This window comes from Pristiophorus japonicus, chromosome 8 (genome assembly GCF_044704955.1).
Source record: "Pristiophorus japonicus isolate sPriJap1 chromosome 8, sPriJap1.hap1, whole genome shotgun sequence".
In the NCBI taxonomy this organism is placed as follows: Eukaryota; Metazoa; Chordata; class Chondrichthyes; family Pristiophoridae; genus Pristiophorus; species Pristiophorus japonicus.
The window spans coordinates 120,158,311-120,174,962 of record NC_091984.1 but is presented as its reverse complement, the minus strand read 5'-3'; the positions used below and the strand labels follow the sequence as shown (position 1 = coordinate 120,174,962).

At 44.6% G+C, this 16,652-nt stretch overlaps 1 protein-coding gene across 1 annotated transcript in view; it reads left to right on the top strand.

The window, feature by feature from the left end:
• Positions 1–16,302, top strand: part of itpa (inosine triphosphatase (nucleoside triphosphate pyrophosphatase)) — a 41,664-nt gene extending 25,362 nt beyond the window's left edge. The window contains exons 5-8 of the mRNA XM_070887378.1: positions 8,401–8,432; positions 13,064–13,179; positions 15,876–15,952; positions 16,080–16,302. Of these exons, the coding sequence (XP_070743479.1) occupies positions 8,401–8,432; positions 13,064–13,179; positions 15,876–15,952; positions 16,080–16,212 (358 nt within the window). The 3' untranslated portion in view covers positions 16,213–16,302. The remainder of the gene's footprint in view (positions 1–8,400; positions 8,433–13,063; positions 13,180–15,875; positions 15,953–16,079) is intronic.
• Positions 16,303–16,652: the final 350 nt, after the last annotated feature.

Below are 16,652 nucleotides of genomic sequence, written 5' to 3'. Positions count from 1 at the left end.
CCTCTCTCCTCTTTTCCCCCACCTCCTCTCTCCTCTCTTGCCCCCCCTCCTCTCTCCTCTCTTTCCCCCCCCTCCTCTCTCCTCTCTTTCCCCCCCTCCTCTCTCCTCTCTTTCCCCCCCCTCCTCTCTCCTCTCTTTCCCCCCCCTCCTCTCTCCTCTCTTTCCTCCTCCTCCTCTCTCCTCTCTTTCCTCCTCCTCCTCTCTCCTCTCTTTCCTCCTCCTCCTCCTCCTCTCTCCTCTCTTTCCTCCTCCTCCTCTCTCCTCTCTCTCTTTCCCCCCCCCTCTCTCTCTTTCCCCCCCCTCTCTCTCTTTCCCCCCCTCTCTCTCTTCCCCCCCCTCTCTCTCTTCCCCCCCCTCTCTCTCTTCCCCCCCCCTCTCTCTCTTCCCCCCCCCTCTCTCTCCCCACCTTCCCTCTCTCTCTCCCCCCCCCTCTCTCTCTTCCCCCCCTCTCTCTCTTCCCCCCCCCTCTCTCTCTTCCCCCCCCTCTCTCTCTTCCCCCCCCCTCTCTCTCTTCCCCCCCCCCTCTCTCTTCCCCCCCCCCCTCTCTCTTCCCCCCCCCTCTCTCTTCCCCCCCCCCCCTCTCTCTTCCCCCCCCCCCTCTCTCTTCCCCCCCCCCCTCTCTTCCCCCCCCCCTCTCTCTTCCCCCCCTCCCCTCTCTCTTCCCCCCCCTCCCCTCTCTCTTCCCCCCCTCCCCTCTCTCTTCCCCCCCCTCTCTCTCTTCCCCCCCCCTCTCTCTCTTCCCCCCCCTCTCTCTCTTCCCCCCCCCCCTCTCTCTCTTCCCCCCCTCTCTCTCTCTTCCCCCCCCTCTCTCTCTCTTCCCCCCCCTCTCTCTCTCTTCCCCCCCCCTCTCTCTCTTCCCCTCCCCTCTCTCTCTTCCCCCCCCTCCCCTCTCTCTTTCCCCCCCCCCTCTCTCTCTTCCCCCCCCTCTCTCTCTTCCCCCCCCCTCTCTCTCTCTTCTCTCCTCTCCCCACCCCCCCTTGCTGTCAGAAACACATAGACACTGACAGACAGTGAGAGACACACTGGCGGTGGGCTGGGGTGGGGGGCGTCCCAGCCTGCTGTTGGAGGGCACCCCATGCTGAAGTCTGGGAGTAGAAACTTAATTTTTTTTTAATTTTATTTTTTTGGATTGAGTTATTGGTTGGTTGATTTATTGATTATTGATGATGGCTCTTTATTTGTAAAAGTGATGTGTTTCATGTTTGTAAACTTCCCTTCCCCCCCCCCCCATCTCTCTTCCCTACGCCTGATTTTCTAAGTGTAGGCAAGGTTTTTCTGAGCATACAAAAATCTACACTTACTCCATTCTTAGTTTGGAGTAAGTTTTCACTGCCTAAACTTTCAAAACAGGCATAAGTGGCCGGACACGTCCCCTTTTGGGAAAAAAAAAATCTGTTCCGAAATGAAACTGTTCTAACTGACTAGAACTGGAGCAAACTAAATGCCGAGAATTGCAATTTCTAAGATACTCCATTCTATACCAGTTGCTCCAAAAAAATAGGAGCAACTCGAGCCGAAACTTGACCCCATTGTCTTAGTTTTAAATGGGCAACCCCTTATTCTGAGATGAGGAGAAATTTCTTCTGAGGGTTGTAAATCTCTGGAATTCTCTGTCCAGAGAGCTGTGGAGGCTGGGTCATTGAATATATTTAAGGTGGAAATAGACAGATTTTTAAGCGATAAGGAAGTAAAGGGTTATGGGGAGCGGGCAGGGAAGTGGAGCTGAGTCCATGATCAGATCAGCCATGATCTTATTGAATGGCGGAGCAGGCTCGAGGGGCCAAATGGCCTGCTACTGTTTCTTATGTTCTTATGTAGGTATTGTACGCTGAGTAAAGCTCCCTCTGTTCTGCCTCGGTGTTGTGCCTTGCCCTCGGACGACCGCTTCTCCTTCACTAGTGAGACTCTTCCCGTGTCCTCACCACCCAACATTGCAGTCTTATTTCAAGTGCGATTGACTATTAGTTTTCAACTGATCTAAACTGAACTGAAAAAAGACGGCATGGGATAAAACTACGGCTAACAATACTAAAGGAAATCATGAGTCATGTCGAAAGTACAGTGAGAAAGGAGATTAGAAGGACTAAAAGGGAATATGAAAAAAGTTAGCAGATAATTTGCTGGAGCGAGGCTCGCGGTTTTTGACCCGTTAGGTCGACTTTTTCACTCACCCTTCAGCTTCAAAATGGTTCCAGAGAAAGCTAAGAAGAAATTTGATCGAGGGGTTTAATATCATGAAAGATTTCAATAGAGTAAATAAAGAGAAATTGTTTCCAATAGCTGAGGGGTCGATGACCAGAGGACACAGATTTAAGGTAATTGGCAAAAAGAGCCAGAGGCGACATGAGGAAAAACCTTTTCACAAAATGAGTGGTTAGGATTTGGTATACTCTGCCTGATAGGGTGGTGGATACAGATTCAATAGTAGCGAACTGGATAAATACTTGGAGAAAATATTACAGGGATATGGGGAAAGAGCTGGCAAGTGAGACTAACTGGATTGCTCTTTGAAAAGAGCCAGTGCTGACTCAATGGGCCTAATGGCCACCTCCTGAGCTGTACTATTCTGATTCTATAATATAAAAGGAAATGGTCAGAGCTTTTCTGAAAAGTAATCAAATAATTGAGAGGATAGGACCACTTGAGGACGAAGGAAAAATATACTTGTGAAGGAAGAAGTTACGACGAAGATATAAAAAATTTGCATCAGTTATAAATGATGGCTGAAGTGAGACTAAAGGAGGATGTGGTACAATTGTTTGAGATGACGAAAGACTTCCATGACCACTGAATGTCCCAAAGCACTTTACAGCCAATGAAGTACTTTTTGAAGTGTAGTCACTGTTGTGAATTAGGAAATGTGGCAACCAATTTACACACAGCAAGCTCCCACAAACAGCAATCTGATAACCAAATAATCTGTTTAGTGATGTTGGTTGAGGGATAAATATTGACCAGAATACTGAGGAGACCTCCCTTGCTCTTCTTTTGGGATCTTTTACGTCCACCTGAGAAGGCAGACGGGACCTCGGTTTAACATCTCATCCGAAAGAAGGCACTTTAGACAGTGCAGCACTCCCTCAGCACTGCACTGGAGTGTCAGCCTGGATTTATATGCCCAAGTCTCTAAAGTGGGACTTGAACTCCACAACCTGATTCAGAGGCGAGAGTTGTACTCAGAGCTACAGCTGACCTAGTAATTGACTCTGGAAAAAATTAGCTGAACTCGAGGTGAATAACCACTCGATCGTGATGGTACCCACCCTAGGCTGTGAAAAGCAGTCAGATGGCAGAGGTTTTGACTGCAATTTTTCAATCTTCCTTGAACAGGCACATTGCACTGTGGGACGGCAGAGCAGCTAAATGCTCGGTTCAAGAAGGATAAATCTGGTAACTACAGACCAATTAGTCTAATCAGTTGTGGGCAAACTCTCGGCGGGGAGAAATTGGGGTCGTTGCCTCCAACGACCTTTTGCCCGTGCACGGTACCGCTAACGACTCTTGCTAAACTCCATGGGAGTTTAGTGGCAGTGGTAACCGGTAGCGCCCCGCTGCGCTGGCGGTGACGATGTCATCACCGTGCACAGCGACCCTGTTTTTGTCCCGAGGCAAAAGTTCAGTATTGATCCTTGAAGCTGCACCAGGTGATGCCAGCGACAGCTTCAGGGGGGCGCGTACATGGCGACTGGCCGCAGGGTGCTAGTTAAAGGGGAGGTGGCGGCAGGTGAATAAAAATTCACCCGACTTGTCGCGGCCCTTTGCCTCCTTGAGCGTGGGGTCCGTGCTGCGATCTGGCAGCCCGCCATTCTGTTTTATTGCCGGGCTGATGGCACAGCACCCCGCTCCCTGGTGGTCCAGGTAGGGCCCCGCAAAACCTGCAGCTTGGCCCTCCTGTGTGTAGTGCTGCACCCTGTTTATGTAGCTCCCGCCCCATTAGCGCCCCAGAGAGGAAGTGGAGCGCTGATTTTTGCGCTTCACGTCCTCCGGGGGGGGGGGCGGGGGGCGGTAACCCCAATTTCACATGCGGGGTGGGACTTCTGTGTCTGGAACAGGACGTCCCGCCTCAAGGGTGTTACCGTCTCCAAATGGGGCACTAAGCAATTTCTCAACCTTAGAGTCCATAATTCTAAATTAAGCATTTCGAGATGCAAAGGCTGATCGAGGACGGTGAATTTGGTAAAAGCAAGTCATGTTTAAGAGATGTTTAATTTTCTTTTTGCACAAGTGATTGGCTCAATTAGCCAATGCAATAGACGTATTGTATATGGATTGTCAAAAGCTGTTCAATGAATTGTCTCACGAGGTTTGGTACAAAAATTTTCAAGTGTAAGATGAGATGTTGCAGCATGGATCAGAAGTAGTGTGATGGACAGGAAATAGAGAGTTACAGCTAATGGATATTACTCTGGGCAGGAAGTGGTACACCCTGGAGTCACTGCTGGGTACACATTTACTGACGGCACCAAAGTCAGCAGAAGATTTAAATCCAATCCAAACCGACAGCAGGAAACTCCCTTACTTGTCTGGCTGCAAGGATTAGTAGAATAGGCTCCGGAGTGGCAAATGCAATTTAATGTAGAAAAGTGAGAGGTAATATAGCTTGGTAGAAAAAACAAGGAATGGAAATTTAGTTATTAGAAAAACTTTGACGGTTGTGGATGAATAGAGAGAACCCTTTAAAATACAAGTGCAGGTGAATAAAGCCATTACAAAGGGACAACAGCAATTTAGCTTTTATGATTCGAGTGTAGAGTACAAGAGCGAAGAGATAATGGGCCTGAAATCCCGGCCTCCCTGGGTCTATACGGAGTGTGTATGGACCCGGGAAGGCATCGTGAAAGCCTGGTTTTCGGCGCGTTCTGGCTTGACCGATCGCACGCATCTCGGCAGCCAGGACATTCGCATGGGCAAGATTGTGCTATTTGACCAGCGAATGTCCTTAAAACACTTACATCTGGTAAAAGCAGGCATATAGCCTACTTTTACCAGCATAAGAGTTTTAAAACATATAGAAATAACATTTAAAACAATTTTTTGTTTAAAAACCTTGCCCACTAAGGTAATTTTACTTTAAATTCTAATTAAAAAAACTTTTTTTAAATTGGAAAAATATTTTTTTCTCAACACATTTATTAACTTTAATTTCAATTAATTTTAATTGTGAGGTGTTTTTTATTTTTATGTTGTGTTTAGTGTGTTTAGGTTTTTTTCTCATAGCAATGAGAACTCGTAGATACGGAGTTCTCATTGCTGCTAATGAGAATACTGTAACTGATTGGTTGTGCAGTTACACATGACTGCACCTACTGCGTTCGAACCTGGAGGACGGGAGCGCGCTCCGAAGCGCGGATAGAGAAGGCCTCCCACTGGAATCGCAGGACCACCAGGTCATTTCGTAAAAATTCTCTGGTCGGAGGCGTTCGTCCGAAAGAAGCCGCTGACCCGAATTTCAAGCCCAATGGTAAATTTGTGCACGGCAATGGCTCAGTCATAGTTGGCGTACAACATGCAGTTTGGAAAGGACATTAAGATCATAGCAAGCGTATAGATTCACCATATTAATAGCGATAGTAATAAACACAGATTTCAGATAGGTGGTGTATTCTGCCTGAGCAGAGAAGGTTAAGGAGATTTAAAATCATTAAAGTGTTTTGATAGGGTGAATTCAGAGGAGAAGTATGAGAATTTCCTGCTGTCCGTTTGGATTGGATTTAAACCCAGGTGAAAGATTGTGTTCTGCTTAAGGCCCAACACATGGCCCTGGTTATGAATGATCTTGTCGATAAATCGAAAACAAGTCAACGGGTCAGGCAACATCTGTGGTCTTCAGTTCTGATCAACAGTACACATGCACAGCATCATAGCTTGTCTTCTATCTTTACTGATGCTGACAGACTTCCTGTGTATTTTCTAGCATTTTCTGTTTTTATTTTGAAATTTGTAGGTTCTCCTGTTCAGTCAATTGTAGACTCAGTTATTTTGAACAGTTTGCATAAAGCGTGGCATACTTGAAAAGTTCAGTGTACAAAAATTCTCCTTTGGTGTCTCACCATCAGTCTCATTATACCTTTTCTTTGCTTCATAAAACGTGATTGAAAGTTGTCTGCAAGTAGTTTCTTTCTCACACTGCCCTGAATCCGACATTCCGATTGACAGCTGTTGAATCATCATGTACGGCCAACTGTAGACAACTTTTAACACACAAAGGTTGAGAACTCTACATAGATCCAAGTGTAGACGAGAAGGGAAAGCAAATCAGGATGCAAAGAAGTTTTTAAAAATACTTGCATTTATAAAGCACCTTTTGTAAAGGACGTCCCAAAGCTCGGCATTGCCATTGAAGCGCAGTCACTGTTATTATGTAGGCAAATATAGCAACCAAATTTGCACAGCAAGGTCCCACAAACCGCAAATGTGATAAATGCCAATATGATCTGTTTTGGTGGTGGTTTGTGAGATGTAATTCTGGCAAGGACATCAGGAGAATTTTCTCTGCTCCTCTTTGAATAGTGTCATGGGAACTTTCATGTCCACCTGAAGCAGTGGGCAACATCTGAGTTTGACCTCTCGTGACAGCACCTTGACAGTGCAACACTGGAGCATTGGCCCGGATTATGTGCTCAAGTCCTGGAGGGGGTTTTGAACCCACAACCTTCCTTCCCCAAGGACATGAGTGAACCAGTTGGGTTTTTATAACCATCTGATAGTCTCATGGTCACTTTTACTGATACTACAGAAGAATGAGTTATGAATACTTGCATTGGAGGCTGTTCAGAGAAGGTTCACTAGGTTGATTCTGAAAATGAGGGGGTTGACTTATGAGGATAGATTGCATAGGTTGGACCTATACACATTGGAGTTCAGAAGAATGAGAGGTGATCTTATTGAAACATATAAGATAATGAGGGGGCTTGACAAGGTGGATGCAAAGAGGATATTTCCACTCATAGGGGAAACTAAAACTAGGGGATATCGTCTCAGAATAAGGGGCCGCCCATTTAAAACTGAGATGAGGAGAAATTTCTTCTCTGAGGGTTGTAAATCTATGGAATTCTCTGCCCCAGAGAAATGTGGAGGCTGAGTCATTGAATATATTTAAGGCGGAGATAGATGTTTGTGTAATAAGGGTTATGAGGAGCGGCAGGGAAGTGGAGCTGAGTCCATGATCAGATCAGCCATGATCTTATTGAATGGCGGAGCAGGCTCGAGGGGCCAAATGACCTACTCCTGCTCCTATTTCTTATGTTCTTATGAATTGCTTGAGACTAGATCACTTAATGATCAAACATTGTCAACACTCAAAGACCTTTTATTGCTACTTTTAAGTATTTAGTTTGTCCAAGATCCAGGTTCTTGATGTAAATACCTATGATCCACAGTTCACATGTGTCAATTTTCCCAGCTATCCTGGAGACGTTGACTCTCAGTGGGATATGGTTGCATGGCTGTCCATCAATATCTCGGCCAAGTGTCAGTTCTTCACATATGAACCTTGACGCTGAGTGTTGTCTGTTGTTGATGATCTCACAACAGACCCTGATCCTGGGCTTGCCTAATGTCCACACATTTGTTCTTTCTAGCATGGGTCACTGTGTAATGATTGGGAGCAAGAACCCTGGCTGTTTGTTTTGTGTGTGTGGGGGGGAAGGGGGTTGTTTCCCCTCTCTAACCCAGGGCCACTGTGACCAATTGCACTGCCTTGACGGAGTTCTGCTAACTCGCAAGAGAATTGGAAGCGAAAACAGCTGGAAATGCTCAGCAGGACAGTCCGCATCTGTGGAAAAATGGGCCTGACTCCTGTGTTTCCACAGACCTGCTGAGTATTTGCAGCTTTTTCTGTTTTGTTTAGAGCTCCAGCATCTTCAGTTTCTTGTTTTGTTTTCTTTAGAAACATAGAAGCAAGAGAAGGCCATTCAGCCCTTCGGGCCTGCTCCACCATCCAATTAAATCATGGCTTATCTGTAGCTGCCTTAGCACCGTGGCCCTTGACACCCTTACCCAACATAAATCTATTGATCTTGGTCTTGAAGGCTTCAACTGTCCCAGCAACCCCTAATTGTAACCCGTGTCGATCAGGAGAGGAACAAATAGGTGGGGGGTGGGGGGGGGGGGCTGACTGTACGTGAATGGGAACAAGGGGTTGACTGCAAAGTAATGCGGGCAAGTTTCAGGTCACATATGCAAAATGTGCAAGTGGTCCTCTAAAAGGACATTAGATTCCATTTTATTTTGCGGAAGCTGTAGAACTCGGTGTGAGGGAAGCTGCACTACTTGAAATGACTCTGAATTTTGTCCGTTTGGGGCCAGTGACTTAATGCAGGTTATGTAAATGCAGGTGCTTGTGACCTATTTCTAATTTCTAAGTAACAAACTTTTTTTCCCCCTCCCCCACCCTTCTAGAAAATGGTTCCTGGAAAAGTTGCATCCTGAAGGTTAGTGATTTTAGGGTCTTTAAGCTTTAATTTTCTGTAAATTGTACAAACGTATAGTAATGGGAAGGCAATATAAGACGGTTATGCAGTGGAAGGTGTTGACCAAGACAATTGGGAGGGGTTCAACAGTCTTATCTCCTTAACCAATGAGATTAAAGGATTGAGAAATAAACTGAGGAAGGACTGAGAAGGAGGGTGAATTAGAGTGGGTAAATTCAATGTCAAATCAGGCACAAAGAAATAGAGAGGGAAAAAAAGATTGGATTTAGATCGAGGGGAAAAAAGAGACAAAGAAAAGGTAAGAGAAAAAAAATTAAAATTTGACATTTCTTCAAATCTCCAACAACAGTTCACTACCTGAAAGAATGAGATTCCATATTTTTAATTGTTCACTTTCTGGACAAGAACGGTTGATTGGCAGTTATGAACAATTGTCATGTCGTTAAAAGGGCTCTTGTGCTTTTAATTACTAGAATTAACTTTCTGTGTGTTTAATGGGCAATGAAGTTGTGTTTAATGGGCAATGAATGTGCAAATGAGCAACTCCATGCATCTGATGGGGAGGTTGAGGGCGAGATATTGTTTCGCGAAGCTAATGGTAGAGTGGTGCAAATTGTCCAGGAACTTGTGGACATTCGCAATTCAGAGTATCACTTTCTCGCCACAAGTAGCTGGTCTATTTGCACAACATGTGTGATTCACACGGCATTATTTTTTCAGCAAATCCGGCCCATAGAATTTCCTGGTCAATTGGCCTCGGCCCCCTGGGCTAGAGAGAACAGGATCAGCCAGAGTTGCCGCTTCTGGTCTTCATCCAGTAAGCCCTGCTGGGAAACTGCAGACCCACCAGGATTCAGTACTTTGAGAGTGGAGGGGTGAAGATCTTCCTGATAATGAAGGGTTGTTTAATTCTCAGTAAAGCAGTTGTTAGTTCATCTGTGTGAAAATCCAAAGAGCAGGAAAGTATTGTCTGCTGAAAGGTGGCACTAATCCAGGCACAGAAATAAACCTGAATAACATTTTCAGTTGTGATTACATAAAAACATAAGAATTAGGAGCAGGAGTAGGCCATACGGCCCCTCGAGCCTGCTCTGCCATTCAATAAGATCATGGCTGATCTTCAACCGCAACTCCACCTTTCTGCCCGATTCATATAGCCTTGGATTCCCTTAGTGCCCAAAAATCTATCTCTCTCTCGGTCTTGAATATACCCAACGACTGAGCATCCACAGTTCTCTGGGGTAGAGAATTCCAAAGATTCACAGCCCTCTGAGTGAAGAAATTTCTCCTCATCTCAGTCCTAAATGGCCGACCCCTTATCTTGAGAATATAATCCTTATTCTAGACTCCAGCCAGGAAAAACAGCCTCTCATCTACCCTGTCAAGCCCTCTCAGAATGTTATATTTTTTCAATGAGATCACCTCTCATTCTTCTAAACTCCAGAGAGCATCGGCCCATCCTGCTTAATCTTTCCTCATAGGACAGCCCAGTCATCCCAGGAATCAATCTAGTGAACCTTTGTTGCAGCTCCTCTAAGACAAGTCTATCTTTCCTTGGGTAAGGAGACCAAACCTGTACACAGTGTGGTGTGGTCTCACCAAGGCTGTATATAATTGCAGCAAAACTTCCTTACACTTATATTCCAATCCCTTTTCAATAAAGGTTAACACACAATTTACCTTCCTAATTGCTTGCTGTACCTGCATGTTAATTTGTTGTGATTTGTGTACAAGGACCCCCAAATCCCTCTGCATACCAACATTTACTAGTTTCTTCCTGTTTTTAAGAAAGTGGACAATTACACTTCCCCACATTGTACTCCCATCTGCCACCTTCTTGCCCACTCAGTCAGCCTGTTTATGTTCCTTTGCAGCCTCTTTGCCTCTTCCTCACAACTTACTTTCCCACCTAGCTTTGTATCATCAGCAAACTTGGACACATTGCACTCAGTCCCCTCATCTAAGTCCTTGATATAGATTGTAAATAGCTGAAGCCCAAGCACTGATCCTTGCGGCATCCCATTAGTAACAGCCTTCCAACCCGAAAATTCCTGCTCTGTTTTCTGTCCGTTAACCAATCCTCAATCGTTGTTAATATGGTGTCCCTAACCCTATTGCAGTTTGTAATCTAGTCTTCACTGTCAGATTTAAAATGTGGACCTCCCCCAGCCCTCTGATTCCATTACTACCCGTAGTTTCTCTGTAGATATCCGTTATTCTCTGTATACCACCTGCAGTTCTCATTATTTGTTGTGTGGAAGATGCGTTTAATTCGAAGATTTTTTTGTTGATTGATAGAGGTTTTCTGTGGACAGCGCTGAGTTTAGGCCGAGCACTGTGACATGAGGAAGTAGCAAGTTTACCTGTCATAAAAATGACAAGAAGCTATGGAGTAGAAGATATAAATGAAAAGCCTTTGGCCACTTGCATGATAGAGAATTGACATCTGGGAGTGATGGGCAGGTGGAGATCTCATTGAGGGATTTACATGTGAAATTACCAATTGTTTGTGAAAGCGCTAGCTTTGTAAGTATACATTTTATGTTGTCTGCCACTTGAAAACTGCAGCGAGATTTTGCACTACAAGAGAGTCAGTACAGGGCTAAAATATATTGAAGGATAGTGGTTTGTTTTCGAGTTTCTCCTTTCTCCCTCCCCTGTATATTGTTCCAGACAATTTGCCAGCAGACATCCTCCTCCTACCAGGAAGGAGATTGTCTGTTCCATAATGGCCAGCCATGCCACTCTAACAGCTTGCAAGAGGTGTGATTCAAGTCAAGGAGGCCAGCTGCTCGGATTGGCACAGTTCCCGTGTACTGATGGGGAAGTAATTGAAGTGGATTTCACTGACTGACTTTTGGTATGGGAAGCCGTGACCTTCTCGTCTCGTACTAGGCTTCCAAAGATTATAATATTTAAACTCTTGCTCTTCACTGTTCTGTTTTAATGCAGTTGATCATAAGTTTGATTGGGCTTTGTTTGGCGCAGCAGTAGGCCATTCAGCCTCTCGAGCCTGTTCCACCATTCAATTGGCTGACCTGTATCTCAACTCTATTTACCAACCTGGGTTCCATATCCTTTAATACCCGTACCGAACAAAAAATCTTTCACTGAGTTTTGACATTTTCTGAGTTTTGACATTTTCAATTGATCTAGAATGACAGTTCATTGCTGGTCAAATTCATGCCTCAAAAAAAAGTGTATTGTCCTGCAGCTTAGCTGAATAACACACCACCCTTAAATGGCGTGATGAGCAATACAGACTTGGAAAGCCCCCAGATTCAGTCCTTGGTAACTGCTGGGTTAGCCAAGCTAAGCTGGAGCGGTGATGACAGAGCTATAGCTGGCCTCCATGTTCCTGCGCTAGAAAGCAGCTCTTGAATGCTCTCCTCCGTGCTCATGTGGACAGAATCAAACTTTACCATGATGCCACCACAGTTGGATGGCCTGCCGCTGTTCAGGATCGTAATTGAAAGGTGCCGAGGTACCAAACGGGCTGCCACCATCAGCCGCTGCCTTTTGGGAGAAAACTAGAGAAAGAAAAACAGTCTTACGATGTATTGTGGCATCAATAGAAATTGGTAAATGAAATTTGCATTAATTCTATTTTTAAATTAGTAGTAAAACCGGAGGGTCATTCAGAAATGTTACTGGCATGCCAGTCGGTTTAGTCATGGAAGACTACTCGGTTTCAGGAGCAATGAGCTTGACTCCCAGTATCAGTTGTCAGCTTGTCTTCATTGGCTGAATTTTTCCCAACATTTGGCCAAGCTACTAAATGAAGCGTAGGGGCGACATCAGTTGTGCCTTGGAGCAGTGACCCCCCGCTCCCCACTATAACAACAAAGTGGTGGCACAGTGCTGATCCAACTTATGGAATAGATAGAGACGGGTTTTCAGCTGTGATATTGAGGGATATGCCAAATGTGCAATGTTGCAGAGACGGGCAAAGGAGACTTATCGATGGGCATAAAAGAGTCAGGAGCTTGGGAGCCGGTCGACAGCCCCCCTCTGGAGCGAGTACTGTGCACGACAAATAAATAGAATCATACTGCACAGAACGAGGCCATTCAGCCCATCGCGGCTCTTTGAAAGGGCTGTCCAATTAGTCCCACTCCCCTGCTCTTTTCCCCATAGCCCTGCAAATCTTTATTTTTTATATCCATTTCCCTTTTGAAAGTTATAGAATGTGCTTCCGTCACCCTTTCAGTTAGTGTGTTCCAGACCATCATAACTCACTGCATTAAAAAAAAATTATCCCCTGGATTTTTTGCCAATGATCTTAAATCTGTGTCCGCTGGTTACTGACCCTTCTGCCAGTGCAAACAAGTTTCTCCCAAAGCTCTATCAAAACCCTTCATAATTTTGAACACCTCTATTAAATCTATTCAATATTAAGAATAGGAAAAGGGAAAAATAAAGGACATGTTCTGTCATTCAGTCAGACAGCAATATTGGTTTGAGCCATAAAGCAACCTGCAGCAGAGGATATCCTACACTCCAGCTGTAGGAGGAAGGCTGCTCATTGGGTTTTAACTCTACAGAACATTGACTTTTACCAAGGTTCTGATACTTGCATAACGCAAAAATGCAACTGCTAATTGCTAACGCTCTTGTGTGTCTCTTTCTAGGTTTGCATAAGCTGTTAGCGGGCTTTGAAGACAAGTCAGCTTATGCACTTTGTACCTTTGCATACAGCACAGGAAACCCAAAAGACCCGGTGAAACTATTTCGAGGGAAAACTCTGGTATGTATTTATAAAGGAACTCAGAGTGACCCGATTCCTCTTCCCACAAAAACAACCGCTTGCAAAATCGGGATGCTCGTCAGTCACTAGCCAGTGAATAGGCTGCTGTTCCTAATTCAGTGAATTTTGCATCCATGTTGTACTTACCTGGAGTTGGGAGACATTGGGCCAAATTTTATTTTTTTGCTGAGTGGAAATTGGCTGCTGCGTTTCCTACAATACAACAGTTACTACACTTCAAAAGTACTTCATTGGCCGTAAAGTGCTTTGGGACATCCTGAGGTCGTGAAAGGCACTATATAAATGTACCTGGGTGTGGGAGCTTGGCAGGACTGCGAGGACGGGCAGAAAACCGTGAGCAGCGTCTCCGCTATTTTGCAATAAGGGCTTTCATCCACCCTGCCGAGCTCTTGCGTCCCAGTGCTGAAGAGGAAAATCAGAGCTGTTCTCCTCTCAATTTGAGAGAGGGTGGTGTAGTTGTGCACAGATAGTTTTCCTTGGTTAATATTCCACAGGAGTGTAATATCAAAACCAGCAAATGAAAGCTAACAGTGGGAGCAAGAGACCTTCATCCTTATTGACCATTATATTTAGGGTAGAATTTAAAGTCGGGGCGGAGCTAAATGTTTCTTTTCAAAGGAAGTTGGATTGGAAAGTTGATGACATCGCCTTTTTTGATCTTGCCATGTTGACCTCAATGGTTCGATTTGTATTTCAAACCGGCAAAGATTTTTTTTCTCGCTAATAGTCAGATGGGGCTTTTTGGATTTGTGTTTGAAATCTGCTGATGTTGGGAATGTGCAATGTGGTTATAAACAGGGAGTACACATGTGGAAAATATCAAAACCAGGAAATTAGGTGCCTATCTGATGGAGTTGCTGAAAGAAAAAGGCCATCACCTGAGATGAGGAGGAATTTCTTCTGAGGGTTGTAAATCTGGAATTTGCTGCCACCAAGAGCTGTGGAGGCTGGGTCATTGAATAAATTTAAGACCGAGGTAGACAGTTTCTTAAACGATAAGGAAATAAGGGGTTATGAGGAGTGGGCAGGGAAGTAGACCCGAGTCCATGATCGGATCAGCTATGATCGTATTAAATAGCGGAGCAGGCTCGAGGGGCCGTATGGCCTAGTCCTGCTCCTATTTCTTATGTAACAAAGTTGCACATGGTAATCATTTTCATTGTTTGACCTTAATGTTCACACATTTGATTGAAGTAGTTTTACAATCTACTTAATGTTCTTCTCTAGTCTTACTGGGCATGATCAGAATTGGATATCTTTTGCTTGGGGCGAAAAGGGTTAAATTGTGAGGCCAGGTTGCATAGGCTAGGCTTGTATTTCCTTGAGTGTAGAAGGTTAAGTGATGATCTAATTGAGGTGTTTAAGATGATTGAAGGGTTTGATAGGGTAGATAGAGAGAAACTATTTACTCTGTTGGAGGAATCCAGAACAAGGGGACATAACCTTAAAATTAGAGCTGGGCCGTTCAGCGGTGATGTCAGGAAGCACTTCTTCACACAAAAGGTAGTGGCAGTCTAAAACTCTCTTCCCCCAAAAGCTGTTGAGACTAGGTCAATTGAAAATTTCAAAACTGAGATTGTTGGATTTTTGTTAGGCAAAGGGTGTTAAGAGTTACGGGACTACGGTAGGTAAATGGAGTCGAGGTACAGATCAGCCATGATCTCTTTGTATGGCGGATCAGGCTCCAGGGGCTGAATGGCCTATTCCTGTTCCTGTGTTGTAATGGAAGTCTGTGTCCAAGTCTTGTTACTCAAGAGTTATGGCTTTTTGAGCTTGAGAAAGGTGGCCATATTTGCAGCACCCTGGTGAGAGAACTTGCCTAGAATAGCCCAAGGTAATTCTTCTCAGTTCTCCCAGTCATCAAATACCCAACAGTACCTCCGTTGTGGCCACCAGTTGTTTGAATAATCTGAGGGTTTGCCTTCACTACCCTACTAGAGGACTATTTCATATGTTCATCAAGTGAACCTGTGTGAAAAAGGAAAAGACTGAAAGCAATCAGTAGCTTCATGGGTAAATCCAATTTGTGGAGAGGTATTTAAAAACACATAGGCCGAGATAGCCCCTGGAGTGTGCTGATGGCTGTATTAGGGAATAAGGATATACCATAATTAGCCTTGGCATTCCTTGGCTGAGACGAGGGGGGGAGATATCAGAAAGGTTTCCTGCTTCTGATCACTGTCAAATGATACCAGCTAGCAGCGTGCATACGTGGGTTATGGCTGAGGACAGGGTCCAGCTCAGTTGTGTATGTTCACACCTAAATAATAGATGTGGTGTTACTGCCACACACTGACCTATATCCTATCGGGAATTACTTGTTTCAGGTGAGAAAAAGGAGATGCGGGTGGTTTTAAAAATGTGAGAGGATCGTTTTTTTTTTGTTTGTCCTTTCACTTAACAAAATATAGACTCTGGGACTGCCCATCCCTGCTTAGAGCAGATTTACAAGTGTGAGTTTAGGAGACGCCATCTTTGGGAGCAAGAAGGAATAAATTGGTGAGATAGTGATGATGATCTTGGTGCAATTATAACAACGGTGAACCATCCAGCCTTTCTGATGGATGCAGAGTTGTGGGTGGCAACGGACTGCAGTGGAGAATTGTGAATGGGAGGGGAGCCCACAGATTGCAAATGAATGATGAAATGACTAGATATGTTTTTCTGTCATCTAGGGCAAAATAGTCCATCCTCGGGGACCCAGAGACTTTGGTTGGGATCCTTGCTTTCAGCCTGATGACTTTGACCAGACGTAAGTGCGGAAACATTCTTCAAGTTGTTGCAATGCCAGTCTTTTTAAATTTGAGTGTGGATATTTTACCCGATTGGCTTTGGCGATTAGATAGTGATGATCTGTGTCTTTCATTGAATCTCCCCAGATATGCAGAGATGCCCAAAACTGTGAAGAATTCAATATCCCACCGTTACAAAGCACTTCATGAATTGGCGGATCATTTTATTGGGATGAATGATTCTTCAAAAAAGGCCAGGCTAGAAGAGGAAAGCCATTAATGTCTGCATGTTTTATCTCTTATAAAAAGAAGAAAAAAACGAGTGATGTAATATTTGTGTCGAACAGATGAAAATAAATATTTAAAAATATGTGGTACATTTTGGGAAAGTTAGTGGGTTATGATGGACTAACAAGGCAGTTCCATCCTCGTATCCTCACCTGCGTTAAACAAGTCTTGGCTAAGCCTAATAAATAGGATGCTCTGAGGACAAATCAAGTTGGACAACCCGTATGCACATCCTTGCAGAGCATTCCAGGCATTTTCTTTTCCCACCTCCTTTGGTCAGCCCACTAAGAGCCACTCTTTAGTGCTTCTGCAAGATATGGCCCTGAATGATTCACATCATTTTCTGCCAGGTGCCCCAGACAGCACAGGTGAAATTTGTCCTCAAAGCAACACTCAAGAGCATATGTCATTCAAAATCAGGGTCTTCCATAT